Source organism: Cygnus olor, chromosome 3 (genome assembly GCF_009769625.2).
Source record: "Cygnus olor isolate bCygOlo1 chromosome 3, bCygOlo1.pri.v2, whole genome shotgun sequence".
In the NCBI taxonomy this organism is placed as follows: Eukaryota; Metazoa; Chordata; class Aves; order Anseriformes; family Anatidae; genus Cygnus; species Cygnus olor.
The window spans coordinates 38,601,237-38,622,687 of NC_049171.1; the positions used below are offsets into that span (position 1 = coordinate 38,601,237).

The 21,451-nt window shown below is 45.8% G+C and overlaps 1 protein-coding gene across 7 annotated transcripts; it reads right to left on the bottom strand.

The window, feature by feature from the left end:
• Positions 1-2,684: 2,684 nt before the first annotated feature.
• CNR1 (cannabinoid receptor 1) lies at positions 2,685-19,794 on the bottom strand. 7 transcript variants are annotated; one of them, XM_040552825.1, is made up of 3 exons: positions 19,564-19,661; positions 11,451-11,558; positions 2,685-7,267 (listed from the first exon to the last, which is right to left on the bottom strand). In XM_040552825.1, the coding sequence occupies exon 3, from the start codon at positions 7,204-7,206 to the stop codon at positions 5,785-5,787; it is 1,422 nt and encodes a 473-aa protein (XP_040408759.1). In that variant the 5' UTR covers positions 7,207-7,267; positions 11,451-11,558; positions 19,564-19,661; the 3' UTR covers positions 2,685-5,784. The 7 variants fall into 7 exon arrangements, 5 of the variants coding, with proteins under 5 accessions (XP_040408759.1, XP_040408760.1, XP_040408761.1 ...); XM_040552826.1 differs by having other exon boundaries at positions 11,451-11,553; positions 19,564-19,651; XM_040552827.1 differs by having other exon boundaries at positions 11,451-11,575; positions 19,564-19,642.
• Positions 19,795-21,451: the final 1,657 nt, after the last annotated feature.

The following is a 21,451-nucleotide window of genomic DNA, read 5'->3' on the forward strand; positions in this document are numbered from 1 at the left end:
ACATGGATTATCTTGGAAGTAAAGAAAAAAAAGTAAAAGGAGTGTAGAGGCTGTTACTTATTCTGTCTCAGCTTTATTTTAATGTCAGTGAAGATGCAAGTACAATGGAGTATAACATTGCACTTTCCAAATGCAGACATAGTTTGAAAACCTGGGGTAAGCTATCGTTTCTGCTGAAGTCAATGTACAATTCTTAGTGGCTTCATTGAGGCAGGATCCCGCCCCTTAATATGCTTTAATGTGAAACTGAGTGCTGTTCTGAATACCAAAGATGATTTATTGAAAAGCAATACCAGGACATGTCATATCTAGTCACTAAGATTACCTTGGACTTATTATCACTATTTCTGCTAACTGAATTTTAAAGATTAATAATAGATGGCCATTCACATTAAGGAGACCTGCTAAAGGCAATCATGTTCTTCATATGTTGTGCTGCTATTTAAAGAAAACTCTGGTGAGACTGTTTATATTCATTACCTAAAAAGACAAATTAATAAAGGCAGTAGGGAGGAGGAGGTCTACTCTAAACTATCAAATAATACCCCTCACCCTGATGTCCTCTTAAACACAGGAAAAAATGATAGTAATGCTTTTTCTCTCTTCTTTTCTAATCTGTTCCCAGATATTAAGATTTCTAAATCAAGCCAGAGCCAGTCTTTCACCAAGGGAAAATCATATTCAAAAAACAAACAAACAAACAAACACAGATATTTTACTGACAAAAACTATTGTTTTGTGTGTGCATGATGATCCTGTGACTTCTTAAAACAACTATCAGAAGAGCAGAAATAGTAATGGATGTCATCGTGAAAGGCTGAAATGATGACGGTGTATTTGCCTGCACACTTCCAGAGTTGGTTTAGGCTGGGAAAACAGTTGCTTGCAAAGTTGTCATCATTTCCTCTTGTGTTGTTCAGAATAGACTTACAGATGTGGTGAGCTGTCACTGTCAAGAGGAACTGTCAGTTTGCAGCAGTACAGCCTTTATTTTCTAGTGAACATGTGAATACAGAGGGAATTGTCCTGGCTGTCTTGGAAGAGAGCTTTCAGCAGAAATATTCCCACTTCTTCATTAAAATGTACTATACAGTTAAAGATTAAGATCTAATCTTTCATTTCTAGTTGCTTTTGTTTTGTCAAGGATATCTCAATTTATCAGTTATCTGATTTTTAAAAATACAAATACTGTAGCAAAACCACGATCCAAGGCCACGGGACATGCTCATTTCACCCCCCCTAAGGACACCCACTATTTTGAAACTATGCGTGTTGAGAAGGAAAAACACCCAAGTAACGTGAATCTGAGATTCATATGGAGTCATAAGGAAAACTGACCCTCTGGATGAGCAGCAATCTTCCTGTGGCATTTAGTGGGCTTTGGATTGGGTGCGTGAGACTGCAAAGCGAGCAGAAGTGGTTTTTCAACCCTTCTTTTCAGCTGTGGATGGGCAGCGGTGGGAGCCCGGTAGTGTGCCCGGTAGGCAGTGCAATGGCTGAGCTTGTTCTTCTTGCACAGCTTTTGTGCATCACTGACCACTCCGTTGTCCCCAGCACATGCCCTGTGGCAAAACCATGATCCAAGGCCACAGGACATGCTCATTTCACCCCCATAGCTCTGTCCCCACTGTCAGTGGCCAAAACCAGACAACTTTTTGTCGTCTCTCATCTTTTATTACTTTTGCAACCACCAATAAGTAATTTAGGTTGCCATTGGTATTGGCAGCACTGTTTTATTTGTATTCCTTTCTTCTGTTCTTTTGTGTTTTGTTTTTCTGAAGTGTACGGGTTTTTCCTAACGTGATGTCTCTGTGCAAACATATGCATCTGAGGAAGGCAAAAGAGATTTATTGCATTTTGGCTAATACAGAGGAAAGGGGAAATTGCCTACATAATGGAGCAGGAGATTCAGCTTTAACTATGTCATTTCTCTCTTGTCTCCACAGTACCGAATACACAAATATGAAATACACAATCTACCTCCTCCTTCAAAGATATCAGTGTACAATTAAACCCCACAAAGCTTGACAACCTGTTGTCAAGTTGTTTAAGCAGTTGTTTCAGAATCTGACAGACAAACTTATAAACAAAACGTAGAGCACCAGATTGTGGGATGAGGCAGCATCATCACGTGGCTTCCTCAGTTATCTCAAAATTTGGAAAACAAAAAAAAAGTAGAGGAATGCTTTTTCTTTTTTCCTTGAATAAATAACAGTTTAATTACATTATAGAAATAAAATATGATATGGTAGTAATACACTGGAAATCTTACAGAAATACTATTCTGCTACTGGTAGGTAAATGGAAAAAGCTACTTTTCATGACAATCTGAACAGTACTTGTGTACAAACTATTATACAGGTTGCTAATGAAAAATATTGCAGCAGTTGCAAGGATGTTACCAGCTCAAACAAACATCTAATGATACAATATTCTTCTAAGAGGAAGTAATAATGTTAGATTTACAGACAATAAAGAGTTATGTTCTCCACTTTGAAACACTGGAAATAAAAAGCTCAGGTAACCCAATTTCTTTACCTTATAGTATCACGAGGATTTTTTTTTTTCCTTTCACCATCAAACAGCATCCCAAGAGACCCTGTAAACAGTTTATTCAAAGGTAGTATTTGAGATGTCACAGCAACTTCAACAATTGTCCTAGTCTACAATTACAGACTTTTTAGGCCACTGCTTGTACAGATGACTTTTTCTTTTTTTTTTTTTTTTTCCCCACTTATTTACATACATTCAGCCCAGTAACAGCAGGTAAAATGCGCTATCTCACAATAGACACACAAAAATTTTCATCCAAAGGCCAGTGCAAGAAAAACGTGGATAGTGATTGCACAGCATCGAGGAAATTATATTTTACAAATATACAATCAAGACTGTTGAGAAATCTAACTCTGCACGCAACATAACACGGATGGTCTTTGTCTAGCTACACGACACGTGGAGTGGGCAGGGACACGTAACGGCAACTATCGCTGGTCGGATGGTGACGGTGTGGGTGGCCGGGGAACACAGGGTGGCTGTGCTATCACCAGGTGAAGGCAGGCAGCTGCAAACGGGGAATACCTAGAGCTGAAGGTGGAGCACAGCTTATCTGGGGACGGCAGCGGATTTTCCTAATGAAGCAGTCATCCTACTCCATTTGCAACTTGCAGGGGAATGGTTGCCACCCCTTGAATAAATGGTTCGAAGTGAACCGACACAGTTCCCAGAGCTTTAGAAAAACTCATTATGCAAATGAAGATACTGATGATAGACGGTAACGTTTCACAGGATGCTATTTCTTATTATATCAATAAGCACCAAGTTAAGTGCCAAGACAGCCCCATTGTCCCATGATTTATCACGTAAAATTTAGAACTTGAATGCACAATGAAAAGTCCACAAAGTTTGCATTTAATTCACAAGAAGACGGTTTAAAAAATGGCTCTTAAAACACCTTTACATTTGAAATGGGCTTCCCCCCTCCCCTCCAAGAGGATTGCTTTAGGATGGACTACATCTAGATAGGAGAAGGATTAGCCTTGGCCCCTTGGGGAGCAGGGCGCCCTGTCCCACCACCCAGGTTAGCTGCAGGGAGGGAGGCAGAGGAGGAGAATACCCTTGCATCTTCTGCTGCCCAGATCTTCAGAAGGTGCCACCCCACACAAGGTCTTCATGCCCTGAACTCACAGCCTCTTAAGCCACTGAAGAGCCACCAGCTGAACTCAGCTTGGATGTTTGTGCTACCAGCTGCTCTGACCTGTGCTACCGTATCCAAAACGCCACGGGGACATCCTGGTGGCCAGCAACCCCAGGGGCACCACCCTGCTCTCTTTCGCTATGTAATCCCACTGCAGGATGGCACGGATTTGGCTCTGCTGACCCGCTGCCACTGAGGGAGCCAACCTCAGGCACGTGTCAGGCAGCTAGCTGGCTAAGCCTCCTTCGCAGCTATTCTGGCAGAACTCAGCTGAAGAAGGGTGAGGAAACGGTCCAGAAAAGCAAGGCAGCAGAGAACAGGACCCAGTACCCTTGATGTTACAGAACATCCGTGACTCAAAGACTATCTAGCAACGTGCACCTTGTGTAAGTCCCAGGCTGCAAGAACAATCCCACCGTGCAGCACAGTCACCATTTTCATCAGCAACTTCTTCCTTGAAGATCACGGTGTCAAAACTTGTCATCTGTATCCTGGTTTCACAGTGAGGCTCACCTTGCTTCAAGCAATTGGATTTGAGTACTGAAGGATGTGAACGATCCCTTATTCCTGGCATTCTCTGTTTTCAGGATCACCCTCAACAGCCACTGCGGTGGTCAGGGCTGGCTCACGCCATGCTCTGCCTCCTGCTTCACCTTATTCTCAAACACAACTGGAAGGCTGCTTTCTCTAGCACATGGATACACCCCTCAGCGTGGATCTGTATGTTCGCGACACGGTACCTTCATCGGTAATCAGTTGGAAGAACTCAATTTTAGAAACAGAATTTGTGTGCAAAGCGTGCAACAAGAAATACAGCTTACATTTGGTCATAGTGTCCTATCTTAGTTATGCTACCATGACTCACACTTAGTGTACTTACACACACGCATACATACACACATACACACACACAGATATTTATTTATATACACGCTCACACGATAAGAAAATGCCTAAACCTGACAGTATTTCCTCCTCTTTTAGTGAAGGCTGGAGTTTGGCATCTCAGGCTCTGGATCTGCTTAAACCTGGGATACAGGAATGCAACACACTTCAAGTATACATCGACGGCACAGTGATAACATCACACATGGAGTCAGACACATGCTGTCTTCAGTGGTCCAGCACCAGCATGCGACTCAAGGAGCCAAAATCCGGGACCTTCGCTTTCAGTGTTCGTATTCACACAACGCCCATGGGAAGGGCGATAGTCTGTACAACAGTAAATGTCCTCCTGTATAAACGCAGTGGTATTTAATAAGTCTGAACCAGTGCATTCCTCTCTTATATTCCTCCTCTATTCCTTTGTTGCTGTTATTCTCATATGCATGTGAAAGTAAAAGGTAGTGGGGAAATAATTTTAGTAGAAGAACACAAAGCCTTTCCTCTAAGTCCACAGAAGACCACTAAAAGTGTAAAATTTCCAAAATAGCTCATAGGAATTCTTCAAATACAGTAAGTGTTTTCAATGGGGTTTACATATCACGTTTCACATTATTTCCACGTAAATCTACCTTATCACTTTGTTTAATCGGACAAATATCAATAACACATAATAAAACAGCATACAATTCACGGGACAACACATTTTTACAAAACCTCTAAAACTCAGCACTGCCGCTTTTGGAAAAAATCAAAAACTCCTATTACTTACAGACATGAAATACATTTCACATTGAAATGAACAGCATGATTACAAGGCTTTTTCTTATTTGATGGTATTGTTTTAGGATGCATTAGTTTTCAATTAGGTTTCACAATTTTTCTTTACACACCCTTAAGGAACTTTTGCTAGCTTGATATTTTTCTCTGTGCTCTTTCAGGAAACTCACTATTATTCAGTAAACCCTTTTTGAGAAAAACAAAAACAACTTTTGAAAATTTAGCTCGAATCCCTAATTGTAAAACTCGAAGAACTGGCTGATGGTAATGCTCTTAACACAACCATTGCTTAGCTTACAATGACAAACCAAAAAGAAAAATATTACAGGAGGGTACAAACACATTAAGCCATGGGTTTGGTTTTCTCTGTTGTTGATTTTTTTTTTTTAAACTAACTCCTTTTCTCACAATGCTGAGAAGTCTCTGGCTTACAACGCTTCAGCAGTCGTGTCTGTGGAGACAGACATGGTCACTTTGGCAATCTTAACTGTGCTCTTAATGCAGCTCTCGGCAGCCCTGTGCACGTTCCCCGTGTTGTTGGCGTGTTTGTGCTGGCAGTCAGACTCCATGCTGTTATCCAGAGGCTGTGCAGTCCCTTCGCAGGTGGGGAACATGCTGCGGAAGGCATGTCGTAAGTCCTTGCTCCTCAGAGCGTAGATGATGGGATTCACTGTCGAATTCAGCAGACAGAGCATGCTACAGAAGGCAAAGACAGTCTTGATGAGCTTGTTCATTTTCCCAAAGACATCGTACACCATTATGGCGAGGAGAGGGCCCCAGCATATGATTAAAACGACTAGAATAAGGACCAAGGTTTTGGCTAACCTGATGTCCATACGAGTTTGATCAGGCCTAGTGATCTGTACTTTACCATCCTCCGTAGTCTGAATGATTATGCTTTTCTGCGTGCCACGCTGAATCATGCGAACAGCGTGGCTGTGCGCCTTCCACAGTATGTACATGTAGGCATAGACAATGAACAGCAAGAGGACGCTGGTGACCCCGATCCAGAACATCAGGTACGTCTCGTCGATGAGAGGGAATATGTCTGAACACACGGAGTTGAGCTTTTTGCAGTTCCAGCCGAGCAGGGGAAGAACGGCTATTACGATGGCGATGGTCCACATCACACAAAACGCTACGACAGCCTTTGGTCGGGTAACAATCCTTTTGTAAGCGAGCGGCCTGTGTATAGAGATGTACCGGTCTATTGCCGTGAGGAAAAGGCTACCTACGGAGGCGGTGAAGGAGGCTGTAACTCCACCCAGTTTGAACAAGAAGACGTTCGGGCTGTCCTTCCGGTGGAAAACATGGAAATCAACAAAACTGTAGACAAAAATCACGCTGCCCAGGAGGTCGGCCACAGCCAGGCTGCCGATGAAGTGGTAGGAGGGCCTACACCGGAGGCTTCGGGAGTGGAGGATGACACACAGGACCAGGAGGTTCTCGAGGACCGTGAAGGTACCCAGGGTGAGCGACAGAACGGCGATGGCCAGCTGCTGGCTGGGGTTCAGGATCATAAAGCACTCCATATCCATGAAGTTCTCCCCACACTGTATGTTCTCCTCATTATCCTTAAACGTGGACAAGGACTTGTTGTAAAACTCTGTGATATTGATCTGGTCTGAGGGAATAATGCTCAGCAGGGGATCATCTCCCGCAGTCATTTTTTCTTGGAAAGGATCACCCCTGAAGGAGGAGAGGGGGAACTTCTGGGGGTAGTATCCCAGCTTGGATGCCATGTCGCCTTTCATGTCTTCGTACTGGATATCGTTGGAGCCCACGTAAAGGAGATCTGTCGTAATTGTTCGGAAAGTTGTATCTGCGAGGCCATCTAGGATTGACTTCATAACCCCAGTCTTGCTGGTTTCAAAGAGACTTGGAGGACGGAAAAACACATCTGAGGAAGTCCTAGAAGGGGAAAAGACCAAACCTCGTTAAGATAAACAGGGAGACAAACTCCACAAACAACTTAGTTGAACTGTGACAAACAAAATCAACCTTTCTCTTGTATTCACTGCAGGTCTAGCCTTTGCCACCTGCTGAAGTAAGAATGAGTCGCGCACTCAGAAAGAAATCACCTGGATTTCACTAAAACTGAATTACCTTACCAGTGGAGCAAAAAAATTGGAGGTGCAGAGAACTGAGTATTCCACAGAAAAGTAATTTTCATTTCTCATCAAAACGTTCCAAGCCGCTCCACCATAAAGATATTTTTCTCTAGATCTGAACTTAGCTTCTGATTGCAAAGTACCTTGCAGACTAATATTCCTTGGGCTTGCTTCATTTAGATAATACCAAGTGCAACTGCAGGAACAGCATTAAACTGAATCATCACCTTCATTGCTTTTCTTTCAAAAGGCACCAAGGGCTTTGAAAACCTGACAACACAGAGAGAACAGGGAAGGAACCATGCATTCTAAGTTTCCTACTTCACCTTGCATATTCATATTAACCTGTTCAGTAATTTGAGGTCTACTAAGATCCTGAATTTGTTAGTGCAAGTTTATTAGCAAGGTGTTTCATCTATAAATATGGGGACCTGGATATAGTTTCAGTACTCAGTTCCTTCCTTCTGCTAAGCAAACCAAGGCAATTGGGATGCCTGGACTACAGGAGGGAGGGGAGTATTTACCCAGTTCTCTCCACAATTTCAGGAAAAATGAAGAGGGCTGCTAAATCAGTGTGTGTAGCAGTGACCCATTCGGTTTGGGTCAGAAGCCTCAATCAGGAGAGTTGACACTTGCGTAGAAAAACAAGGTGCAGAGTTTGGGTCAGGGTGCAACTCCAGCCAATACTACAGGCAAGAGGGACCAGGAGCCACTGCTCCCATGAGAAACATTGAAAGGTAGCTCTTCCCACTGGAGACTTTCCATTTAATTCAATTTCTGGGGGGACATTTGGTCCCCCCAGAAACTGGGAACCCAGCAGAAGGTGCCCAGGTAGCCACTGGTCTCTGAGTCCTGTCATGCCCAGCCTGTGCTCATGGGTGGTGATTTGTCAGGATGTAATTCCTGGTCAGGGTACCCCTGGGAGAGCACGCTCATCAGTGTCTGAGCATCACACAGGCATCAACATGTAAGACAGGTCTTACAGCTCTTTTTATGCTGTGCTCCTTTATTTAACTTTGCCCATGTAACACTCCTTGAATATGCATTGAACATCTGCTTTAGGGTCCCCTTCTATTGCGAGAGTGGCAGTGAGCGGCCTGAATGCAAAGAGCTGGAATCACTGGTTCGGTGTGCTACAGCTATTCTGTATCTGCTATGGGATATCTAGATGACTGCGTCAGCAGCAGTAACAAAAGCTATCTTTTTCATGCTTTTAGAATGGAGGAAATTGCCTGAGACACCCAAGAAATCCCCGATGCCATATACAGGCTTGTGCTGGCCTAATCTCTGCGCTTCACACACCTGACAATAAATGGCCAGACCACCAGAGGTTAGCTGCCAAAATCCAGAGAACTGCAACTCTGAAAGAGGAGACTCGCACCCTAAGTACCACAGCTTTTCCATAAAAACTGAAAGAAAGAGGAAAAGGATACCTCTCTACAACAATACCAATACTTAAAAAGTGAAGAAGCCATGATCACCTCCAAAAGAAGCTGAGATTCTGGTGAGATTTATATTTATACTGTGCCTTCACTGGGCATCTAGACACCTGAGACTTCATCCATAGCTCATTAACACAACATTTTCCATTTAATTCAGCAGGCCTGGACATAGAGCATTAAAGGAAGCATATGACCCCCAACCTCCAGAAGACACTGCCATGTTGGTGCTGAAGATGAGGAGGACTACAGAAAAGCCAGGATGCACAGGACAGTCAAATACGTAACACGGATACTCGCTGTGTCAGCTTTTGCAGACGCCACTGCTCAGCAAGTAAAAAAAGAATTATTAGACAATCTTAAAATACGTTAAGGAATTAAATTTTGAGGGTTTGATTAGTGAGGGAGGGAAATGTCACTGAAGGGCACATTAAAAAAGAACTGCAATAATCTAATTGCAGGCAAGGTACTGTTCTTCCAGAAGGTGCCTTACAGCTGTTCCTGGTAGACCTTGCAGATTTTACGTGTTGTAAAAATGACCCTGCTGACAAGTCTGCTTTTGGTGAAATCTGGCAACTTTAAACTCAGGGTCACACCACCAGTTTAAAACCAGAGATGAGTAAATTGTTATTGAAAAAATAGTTTTATAAAGATGTGAAGATGGCTGTGGTACTCAGTTACTCCAGTTTATTTCTGTCAGAAGAAAGACAACCATTTTAATGATTAAAGCCACAGCCCCATGTTGAGAAGATTATGTTTGAGTAAAGCTTCAAAAATTGTATGTGACTGAGCACTTCTGCCAGACAGACAAACAAATTGTTATGAGGTAGCTAGTCCCCGCTGGAGTCACGTTAAGTATATACATCCTCATAATAAGGTGCCAGCCGTGCTACAACCCCTACCTTTGTTTGAAATACAAATGAAAGAACACGAATTCCCGTGTGCTCTTTTAAAGGTGTCAGTGAGTTATGTGACAATATCACTATGCATGCATATGCTATGCTAACAACGTGGTTAATGGGATCAGGAGAGGCAAGCCTTACTCTGAATTTCAATGACTTTTTTTCCTCTGTATTTTTACTTTGAGATTATTACAGTAATTTCCACCTTATTGTCTCTGTAAAGAGTTTTCTTTGAGAGTACTTGGGAGTTCATTAGTAGTGTAGTTTAGGCTTTGGGGGATGCAGCTGACATTAATTTTGTTTTTGTTTGCTGCTGGGAAAATCATAATTGGAAATTTCTAGCAGTATGTGTGCGTGCACCTATTCAAGTAGCAGTTGATTTTTATTAAAGTTGCAGTAAAACAGCCATTCCCGTGATCTGGAATTGTACTTTACTGGAATTTGCTTTATTTTAATTTAGATAGAGCTTGTCCCAGTGTAAACTACAATACTGAAATGCAGTGAAGCAATCACTGAGGTTTTTCACGGCCACGTAGTGAAAACAAGACCGGGCTTTTGGCACTGGGTGTCCAGGTCACAGTCTGAGGCGCTGCACGGTTTAGAATCGACTGAAAAGCTGATCTTTTTGTTTGGTGAGGTGGAAGCATCAGCATCGCAAGAGTTTTGGCTCTGAGCTCTTCTGTCCCCGTGTGCAGCCAGACACCTGTGGCAGGCACTGCTCTTCCCAGGTGGCTTCCATCCAACACAATCCAACACTGCCCGAGACCCACTAACATCCCTCCTGGGAGCCTCTGCGGCTTCTTACAGCCTCCCTGGCAGACAAGGGTCCTCTGCATCGATCCCTCCTCCTCTCTGGATGAAGGCTGCAGGTGAGGGCTCCGTTCCCCAGCCAAGGTCCCTCGATACCAGCAGCTGGAGAGGACGAGCCCTCCTGCCTGGCGAGCTCCTTAACACAGGATTTGAGACTCCCGAGCTCACAGCTTGGTCCCTTCCTTAAATGGGCTCTACAACTTTGCTCATTTTAAAATGGCTTTAAAAAGAACAGAAACATTGATTAGAGATGAGTAAGAGCCTGCGCTGATGCCGGCGCTCAACATTTTCAGTGTATTTATGTGAGTGCATGCAGCAACTCGCAGTAAGCAATGAATTTTGACGACGGATAAGGATAAAAAAAAATACATAAAAAAATCGAGTGTCTTTTTTTCCCAAAGGATAAAAACAGCAAGCCCATAGCTGCACACCATTTTAGACTGTGCCACTTCTCCCATTAGCCTGCCGCTGTCGGCTGGCACTGCCAGACTAGCTGTGCAAAGGGACTGCCACTAGATGGAGTGGCTCTTACAAGCACGTTGGTTAGCGTCTTCAGAGACCTGGATTTAACTTCATCTAGCCTATTCCAGCCTGCCTTACCGGGGTCCAAACATACGAGGTGTAAAACATCAGCTGAGTGTTGAAGACACTCCCAAGTTGGGAAGTCTTCACCCTCAAAGTGAAAGAATTGGTGAAGGCAGGGGCACATCTTTCTGCTGCCCTCTGCTGTGTGGTTATACACAGCCTAACAAGAAGCTGGGGTGCTATCAGAATATCAAGACCCCTTGGATAAAATCTAAATGAGGTAATATGCAAAAGGCTGCAAACCCACCTCAGACAACAGGGAGAATTACACTTTCCCTGGACTTCTAGCTGGTCCACAGCACCAGTTCACACGAGGAACAAGAAGGTGACTCCTTAAAATGCTTCTCCTGCTGTTCTGGGGGAGAGGGAGAGCTGGAAAGTTTTTATAGTCATTTATAAAAGGACAGAATTTATTACAATTTTCAAAACAGGCTGAATGATAGAGCAATTTTAATAGCCTGGATAGAAACACTGAACATTTGACGTTCTTCCTAAGAAAGTAATTATCAGCAATACAGTGATGCTACTGATAACTGCAGAAAATGTTGATGTGGAAAGAAATCAAAACAAGGGAAATCCACAACCAAACCTTCCCAGTTTCTATTTTAAAATATTTTGATCTCCATGTTTATACATTTCTTCTATGATATCTACAGCTAATTAAGAACAGGCTAAAGGACAAGTAGGTATAATTGAAACATAGTTTTGATTGCGCAAAGATACATAAATTCATTCTTCTTGCTCACATGTTATAAAGCTTGTAAGTCCTTCAGAGGTCTTTTATCTGCTAATATGTCTGCACAGCACCCAGTACACTCAGACTCCAGCCAAATGAGGTCCACAAATTCTGCCACATGAGAAACAGAATAATTTATACTCATATGGAGTCGGCTGAAAACATGTGAGAGAAATGGGAGCCACTATAGTAACTGTTGGCCTCCAGGAATCAGAACTGTCCTATAAAATGAAAATTTATATGGTTAATAATTACCTTAACCCATATAAGGAGGAACAATACTGCTTCGAGGACAGAGCAAGGTTTCTACGCCTCAGAGAAAGAAATACAGAGCCTGAGAAATGGCACTCTAAGACTCAATAACATCAAGCAAGAAAAAAAAATGTTGAGGGGAACATGAAAGCCATGTTATCCCTTTCCTATTTACTGTTTTACCACGCCAACACTGCATAACTCCTAGGCTATGAATGGCAAATACACTGTCACTCCTGATTCTGGAAAACTTGCATTCACTTCAGCGGGGATTTTCTCTGAGAGAAGGACAGAGCGCTGAAGCTAGGACAGGAGCAAATTAGGGATGATATCTTCTTACAGCAAGGCACTGCCAGCTATGGGGTAAGCTACTGCATGCAAGTACTGAACCAAATTTGGTTCTTATGCAACATGCTGATTGGTACCTCTCTCAAGTGGAATATGAATTAGCCAGAAGCCACAGCTACCTGGTTATTTATGCTAATTAATATACCATTTGCACACTAACGGGATGGGAGCTGGCTTGTTCTAATTTGGGGGCAAACTGTCCCTAAATGACAGTCCCCAGCAGCTGACAGTCTGAATGACAAACGCCAAACAATCGGGGGGCATAGGGAGAGTTATCTGGTGACTGACAACATTTCTCAAAGAAATGACATTATTTCCTCCCTCCCAAGTTCTGTCGGTGAGGTGTGTGTGCACTCGTAGCACAGGCAGGGCCTGCAGGCACAGGGAAGGAGAGGCCGCGCCTCACTCCCACACGGCCAGGTACCTCAGATTGGAGAGGCCGGAGTGCTGCAGAGACGAGGTTGAAGTCCTGCTCCGTCTGGTGCAGAAGGGCCTGAACTTTGCTCTCCTGCACCCCAGGTGAGCGTGATGGCAACCTCTGCTCTGCCGTCACTCTCTGACCTGTTGGAATTGTTCCACGTCGTACCACGAGTTAAACACCCAGAAATAATGGCGCTGATGGATATTCCAGCACGCCATGCAGGAGAGAAGCTTGGTTTGAAGCCCTCTCTCTCATCAAGCCAACCAAGGATTACAACTGGTGTCTCCCATATCCAGAGAAACGCATGAATCATGCAGCTGCAGAGGAAAGAGCGGGGGGGCAAATGCCCCACCTGGCCGTGAAAACCCTCCAAAGCTCCTGATTTTGCTCAAAACCCCCTTGTGTTCCTTGTGAAACACACACATTTCCTACACGGTTCTGGGCAAGACAAAGTCCTGACAGGGAAAGCACAGCCACCCAGCCTGCCTGTCCTCGGGGAGAAAGGAGGGGACGCAGAGGTGGCTTTTTTATAACAGAAACATAGTGCAAACATGGGATTTGGCAACCTTTCACAGTTTGTTATGTATCCTAACATTGAAAGACAGTTTTGGGAGGCAATGAAGACGCTTGCTGAAGTCTAACAAGTTCAGATGAAACGGAAACACTGGAGTGACCTGGTATTTGCTGAAAAACAGCTCCCGTATAGGGACCAACTTCCCAATAAAACAGAAAGAACATAATAAGAGTAGTTTGATACATATTCCTTAATGAACATTAAGGAAAACAGATGAGGACTCATTAAATTGGTCAGTTTTGAACTCTCAAAGTTTTTTTAGAAGAGGACTTATCTTGGATTTCAATATTCCAAAAAAGGGGATTTTTTTTTCCCTGCACCTTTTCTGATCATTCTCTAATGCCAAGAGGTGCAGATGCTTACCACTGCTGGGCAGAATCGACATAAATGTTAAATGGAGAAAGAGAAGCCCAGAAAGGTGCAAAAGAGATGGGGACCGAACACTTGATTTCCTGGAAGAGACAGCAGCTTGGCACACAAGATGTATCTGAAGAGATAGAAGTAACTGCAAAGAGCGGCACAGGACATAAAGGGCTCAGACTCCACTGGATGCTGAATGCTGGAGGTCCCCAGAAGAACCTGACATCTAGATCATGAAGCTGTGGGAGAAACACATTTATTAGCAAAGAGTTAACCACTCCAAGAAAACAGCTTCCACATAACAGCCAGAGCAGAAGAAAAAAGGTCAAGAATTTGTAGCAGCAGAAAATATTAGTGAACTTTATTAAAAGAGTACAGATTAGAACCAGAAAGGCAGGAAAAACATTAGGCTCCAGGGAGAAATCTTAATAAACCACACAGTGCATGACTGCTCTCCTCCTTCCCCTCGCAAGAAACCGTGTCTGAAACAAGTTTTATTTGAAGTCTCTGCTAGACTGCAAAGAGATGATGAAAGGCAAAGTAATGGGGGTTAAGCAGTGTGAATGGGAGTGCAAAGAGAAGGGAAAGAAAACTGATGACCAAGACAGGGAATAGGATGTCTCCAAGTGAGACAGGTGCAAACCAGGGGAAGGTAAGAGAGGAAGACAAGTGGAAGGAGTCCCTGGTAGGCAGGGGATGCGGATTTTAGGGAAATAGAAGAATTGCCTTTGTGACTGGCTTGGGGAAAGCAGATTGGGTGAAGGAGAAAACTCACGAGAGAAAACCTCCCTGCTCTTCTGAGCTAGGAGGACTTCAGAGACACCTCCACAGGCTGAAGGATGTAGCTAGTGGGACTTTCAGATCTCACCTGAAAGAAAGAAGAGACCCACTGCTCTGTAGGCAACAGCTTGCTCTTTTGAAAGTCCATTTTTGATCTGTATTCAAAGGGTGAGAGAAGACGCACAGGGCCCTGCGAAGCCGTCCTGTGCAAGGTCCCTGAGGAAGAGCGCTGTACGGACTGACACACAGCGCTGAGCTGGGGACAGTCAGCGGAGACCAGCCGAGCCCGCCAGACTCCGTAGGAAAATGAAGCAAGGGATACATACCTCAGAATGAAAAGGGAGACAGGATGCTCGAACGTGGCCACTGGATGACCCACACGGTGGATAAACACACCGAGAAGGAAATAGGAACGCAGGGCTCACAGATAATGGCCGAGAAGGTCAGCAGCACATTGCAAAGCAATGTTCCTTCTGCTCAGCCCTCGGGAGCCTACTTCTCCTGAAAACTGTTATTAGGTCACCACGTATGGGCCGTGCTCAGATGCTGGGACAGAAAGGCTTTTGGTGAACGTGATGTCCCCCACACCGTCAGCAGAGGATGGTAATATGCACTCCAATTAAAAGATGTAAAACATTTTTTCATTTCTGGAGCTGTCTGGCCTTTCATAAAATTTAAATAAGCTCAGATAACTCTCTTCATATCTACATTCAGAATATAATGATATTCAAATATACTGCCTTCACACACACAAACAACTTGTGAAATTATTTGCCAGCATATTAAGCTACTACACCAGATTGCTTGGCAATGGTGCATGTCTTTGAAATATGCAGATGCTTTTCTTTTTTAAAAAAAGGAGAGAGGGAGAGAAAAGGAGAAGTGAGAAAGAATTACAGTAGAATCTGGTATCAAAGTAACCAGAACAACAAAATGCAGAGAAGACTCCAACCAATATTTCATGGTTATTTGAAGAAATGGTTAAAAGATACTGAGGGATGAGCTATGGATTTGTGTGTGTGTGTATATATATATACACGTATAAACTTACAGATAGACATACACAAACACATACACATGCCTAGAGGAACAACTGTGCAAAGTCTCACAAACGCTGCAGTAGTGTTTGTCATGCAGAAACTCAAATTCCTGGTGCCAGAGGACAGACAGACAAGCTAGCAGTGTAGGTACAAAACATACAGGCAAGATAACTGCTGAGTATCTTTTTGAATTCCCTCATACACAGCCTTCCTGGGGAAAAACAAGCATCTAAAATTAGCACATCTATCACTGAGATCCTGTAAAAATTATTTTGCTAGAATATATACGTATGGGTATCTATATACACACACTCCAAACCTATTCCACACAATTTTCCAGGCACAGTCTGGAATCCAGCACTGGATTGTGCTCAACAGAGGCAGAACTGGGTAGAAATAATGACTTCTCAGAGCAACAAGCACATTTCACGTGTTCGCCGGAAAGGGAAGGTGGGAGCCCCAAAACCCCAAAGTACAAACTTTAAAAGCTTTCCTAAAATGCAGATATGAAAATTATTCCAGCGAGGGCTGAAATGGAATTTACAGTATTCCCTAATGAACTGCTGCTGCTCAGTACTTTGTAGTATGTGAGCACGCCTTCGCTAAGAAGAATATACAACTGCCATAAAAAGAGGTTAATACAGGTTGAGGTAAAATTCGATGCCATCTAGCCTTGATCTACACAAACAAGACAACATCTGAAAGGCACAAAGCAGCCGGTTTCACCAACAGTCCAGCTGAGGTATAATGAATGAAATCTTATTAACTAATACAGTAGTGAAGTATCTATTTTATCTGTAATCTGGATGTGGGCAGCTAGATGAAAAAAGAAGGATGTTCCCACTCGAGAGAGGCAGAACTGTGTGTGCATAACCATAATGCCCCTGCATGAGGCACCAACGTCGTAACAAAACGTGGTCCACCCTTATGTTGCAAGCCAAATCATTTTTCATGGGTAACAATGGCACCTTCAGAAAAAAAAAAAAAAGTTCTTTCTAACGAGCAATTGATTTGTAAGTCATTATGACCATTTCAAAAGGACAGGTCATTGCTGGTTTCAGTGATCATTAACAAAGCCACGCACTTTCACCGAGCCTGAGTTCTGGGGGGCATCCTTATCCCACCAGCAGCAATTAGCTGTGCGCTTTTTTGCAGCAGCGCAGCGTCAGGGTAGAAATGGAGACATAAAGAGCAATACTGAGAAGACAGGTTGTCACATTTTTAACTTTGCATTAATAACAAATGCTGTTGCTGTCTATTCTGGCACATTTGCAAGCTTGCTTTTAAGTACAAGGGGCTGGCATGCATCTCCACTATAGATAGGAAAACAAGAGCAGCCTTGTTATGATTAAAAGGGTCTATTTCCCTCTGCCTTCTGTCTTCTATGTCCATCTGCACAGCTGCTTTGAACTTGGCCAAATCCCAGTGTTAGGGTCGCCTGCAGTACATATTTTAAATCAGCAGCAGACTGTGCGAATTTGCTGCTACGGAGGAGAAAAATCTCCAAATTCTCACTTAAATGGTTGATGAGTGGTTCTGTAGAACATTCATCATCGTAGATAGCCCAACCTATCTGGGAAATTACAGCAAAAATGTATCTAAAACCATTTACTGTTTCACGAGGAGAATGAGATAAAGTCAATATAGACATCTGCAAAGAAATGAAGAGAAATCACTGTTGACAAAATGAATTCTGCCGATGCCTCCAGAGCCCACTGAACAGCTAGAGAGAGGTCACAAAGTTTGCACGTGAGAAGTGAAGGTAATTCCCCTTAAAAAGCGCACAAGTAGAGAAACCGGGGGAGTGGGAGACAGTGCATGAGACAGACCTGAGGAACCAGGAGCGGTGATGTATTTGCAAAACGCCCAGGCAACACTAAGTAAGTACACGGGTTTGGGTTCTCCCCTGCCATTTAATCTCCTCACCTACTTTTATCCAACAGAAAGGAAAGCCACCCGAGCTCTCCCTCCCCAGTGTGTAACACTGTCAGCACCAAAATCTGAGCGGAATCACAGTTTGCAAGCACTGGGGGATGGCCACATTAAAAGATGGAAGTCAGAAATGACTGGGGGGAAAAAAAAGTTATTCCATTTCTAAACTTTTGTTGCCCAATCAGAAACCTGTGAACACAGAAATGGAAAGACAGACATGCCTTGGCTGAGATGTGCCATTCCTTCAGCAGAGCATGAAGGCTCTTAACAGCGTTCTTTATGCAACTGAGCTAACATAATTCACCAAAGAACAACAGCCAGGATCAAAGCACCCACCAGCCCACCCTCACAATACTAAAACCTGTTTCCACTTTCCCCTAGAGTTTTGTAGGTATTTTTATTTCATTACTGTGGTTTCAGGTGTTACCGAACAGTTGATGAGATAAATTCAAAGCAAATAATCAATTTCTTTACCTTGCCAACTTTTTTTTCTCCCCCCTCAGCAATAGATGCCTGCTGGCTCAGTCAAATGATTATTGCTTTTATCAGTTTTGTTTTAAAATGCTTTTATTCAAATGGCTTTGCCTCTCATTCCAAAGACCAATGGATAATAAAGCAAAGATGTATCCTGGTTGCTACAAAACTAATTTTAACCTCAAGCAAATCAGGAATTACACATTCATCCTCTAAAGTGTTTAAAGACATTATATTCATTTCTTTTACAGTTGATTTAATAAACTCTAGTACGAATATTTATTATGCAGGCAGAGTCACACCTTTTTTTTTTCTTTTTTAGAAGAAAAAACCTGCGCTAGCAGTTGATACTAGGTGTAATTTGAGGAGAATTAAGTACTCCCAAGGTATTTTTTTTTTTTATGTTGCACATTTTGGTATTAAATACTGTACTAAAGAGCACTCTGATCCTCCCCATGATCTCGATACATGTGAGCAGCAATGCCACCCCCAGCAGAGATTGCCATATTCCTTTAAGAAAAGGTGAACAATAACAATGAAAACAAGATGATACGTGCAAGGAAAAAAAAAAAAAGAAACGTCGCACACCTTTAACAGGTCAAAAAAGCCACGCTAGGCTTCTTTTTTTTTTTAAGAAAAACTTGCGGGTACTCCAGAAGGAGTATTTTGCTATCTGGCTCCATGGAGCACCTCTCCCTTTTCCTTCTTGAAGGGAGAAGACACACGCCAAAACTGTTAATGCGATCATTTACCGGCATACAGAAAGCACCGCTCACGATAATTTTAGAAAAAAACAAAACCAGAAAAAACCTCCGGACTTCATCATCTGACACCATTTTCCCCCAACCGAACCGAAATCACGGGAAGGAGCTGCCTGCTGCCGGGGGCTGGGTACGTACCTCATCCAGGGGTGCTCCCGGCGGAGCTCTGCAGCCGGCTTGGGAACAAAAAGATGCCCGGGTAGGAGAAACCCATCCGGTCACTCGGCACGGCGCCGGACCGCCCGAAGGCTTCACACGACAGACACCGCCTGAAGTTTACGGAGCTCCCCACACACACACACACCTCCCAGTTTCAGGCGGACCCCAGCCGGCCCCAAAACCCCGCGGGGACACCCTACGGAGGGGCTGCCCCCCTCCCACCCAGCACCCCTGCGGAGTTTGGCGAGGGTGAAGCGCACGGGGACCGAGACGGGGCCGGGACGAGGGCAGCAAACCTCGGGTGTCCCGGGGGACCCGTCCCCGACCCCCGGCTCGCCAAAGCCGCTCGGGCTCCCTCCGGGCTGGCGGAGAAGGGGGCAGCGCGGTGCGGCCGCCCCGCCGTCGGGGCAGGCGGCGTCGCTCCCCCGGCGACAAACTTCGAGGGGCTCGGCCCCGCCGGGACCCCCCTTCCTCCTTCCCTCCCTCCTTCCCTCCGTCCCCGCAGCCCCCCCGCCCTCCTTACCCTCGGCACGGCACCGGCCGCGTGTCCCCCTCCTGCTCCGGCCGCGCCGACCCCCGGCAGGGATCGGGGAGCGGGAGCGCCGCCCCGCCCGGGCACCCCGGCACTGGGGAGCGCCGAGGAGGCGGTGCCGGCGAGGGGAAGGAGGAGGTGGGAGACTTCTTCTCCCCCCTTGGCGCCTCCTCTCCGACCACCGCCGCCCTCGCTCCACGGGCGGCTGCCGCTCCTCCACCGCCGCCTCCCCCCCCCCCCCCCCCCCCTCGCCGCGGGCCGCCCCCGGCCCTCCTCCGCCGCCTCCGCCCGCAGGCAGCGAGCGAGGCGGGCAGGCAGCGGGCTCGGGCTCCGGCACCCGCCGCCGCCACCACCACCGCCGCCGCCGCCTCGTCCCCCGTCACCCCCCGCAGCCTGCCGCCCCTCTCCGGTCCCATTTATGAAGCCCGGCTGCCATCACGTGTTAATGTGCCTTTTGTCCTGGCCCTGGCAGCGCCGGAGGCGCTCCTCACGCGCGGGCAGCGCCGGGGGAAGCCAGGCGGCGGCGGCCAAACTTCGCCCCGGGGGTGGGCACCGGGCGGCGGGCGGCGGACCCTCGCCCTGCCCCGGCCGTGCCCCGTACCCCGCCGGGCGGCCGCCTCCCGCTCCCTTCTCTCCCCCCCCCCCCCCACCCCTCCCGTCCCCGAGGGGCTCTAAATTATTAATTATAATTAGCGTCGTCGTGCCGCGGGGCCTGCCGTCAGCCGACGTGCGAGGCAGCGCCGCCTGCGGCCACCGGGGGCGGCCGGCGCCTCCCCGCCGGAGGGGAGGGAGGGAGAGACCCGGCAGGGACCCGCCCGCCGCCCTCTCCGCCCCGCAGGGCTGTGGCGGTGGCGGCTGAGGGGCCGAGGCCTCGGGGCAGCCGCGGGCAGGGAGCCCGGCTTCCCGTGAGGGGCTGGAGAAGCTCCCGAGGGCTTAAGGGTGGGTTTGGGGCGGCACCCCAAGGGGCTTCGCCCTTCAGTGGTGTGCCTCAAGGCTTGGTGCATCTCTGCGGGGTGGCGCCCGGCCGTGTGGCACCAGAGTTTTGTCATCATTTATTTCCCTCTTCCACGTTACCCCCGAGCCCGACAGACGTGGCTGTGGTGTTCTTGTGCTGGTGCAACAGCCGTCATGGCGGCGGGCAGAAGTAGCGGGGAATCCCCCATCTCCCAGGGCTGAGGTGGCTCCGAAGGCGCAAGGACAGCAGGCTGGGGTTTGTTCAAAAGACGGTTCTTAAAGAATGTAATATCCAGCTGGCTTTGCTCGGTGTGCTTCTCCCTCTGCAGTGTCATAAATATGTATTTGTCTTCACATGTATTAATACAGAAACATGATAAATATTTATCGTTTGACATAGTGTCTAAAGACATTAACAGGTCCATCTACCACATCCACCCGTGGCAGAGAAATATCCCGGATCCCTCATTCCTCAGAGGAGAAACCCACAGGGTTTCTCACGAGCGAGGATTAAAGACTTTGGGTGGCAGTGTTTTCGGGGGTGCCCAACCCGAGAGGTGTGAGCCATCTGATGGTGAGCCTTCCCCTCGAAGGTTTCTCCAGCTGGGCCCCCAGGGCCTGAGGCACTCAGCATCTTAGGGATCTGGGGAAGTGGGCTGGTGCATCTGTTGAGGATCCCAGACCCGCTGCCTTGGTCTCGTTTTTCCTTGTGCTTAGTCCCATACCGATTCTGCTCAATCGTAATTACTGCCTACGTTTTGCTTTTTTTTTTCCCCACCGCTGGCTCTTCCTGATGATAATTGTTAAATTAACAAGAAAGGAAGTATTTTCAAGTGGCATTCCTGTGAGAAAATTGGAGAAGAAAAAAGGCTAACTCATCTGTGCCCAACTCAAGCTTCTGATATTAGTCAGTCTGTTTGGTAAT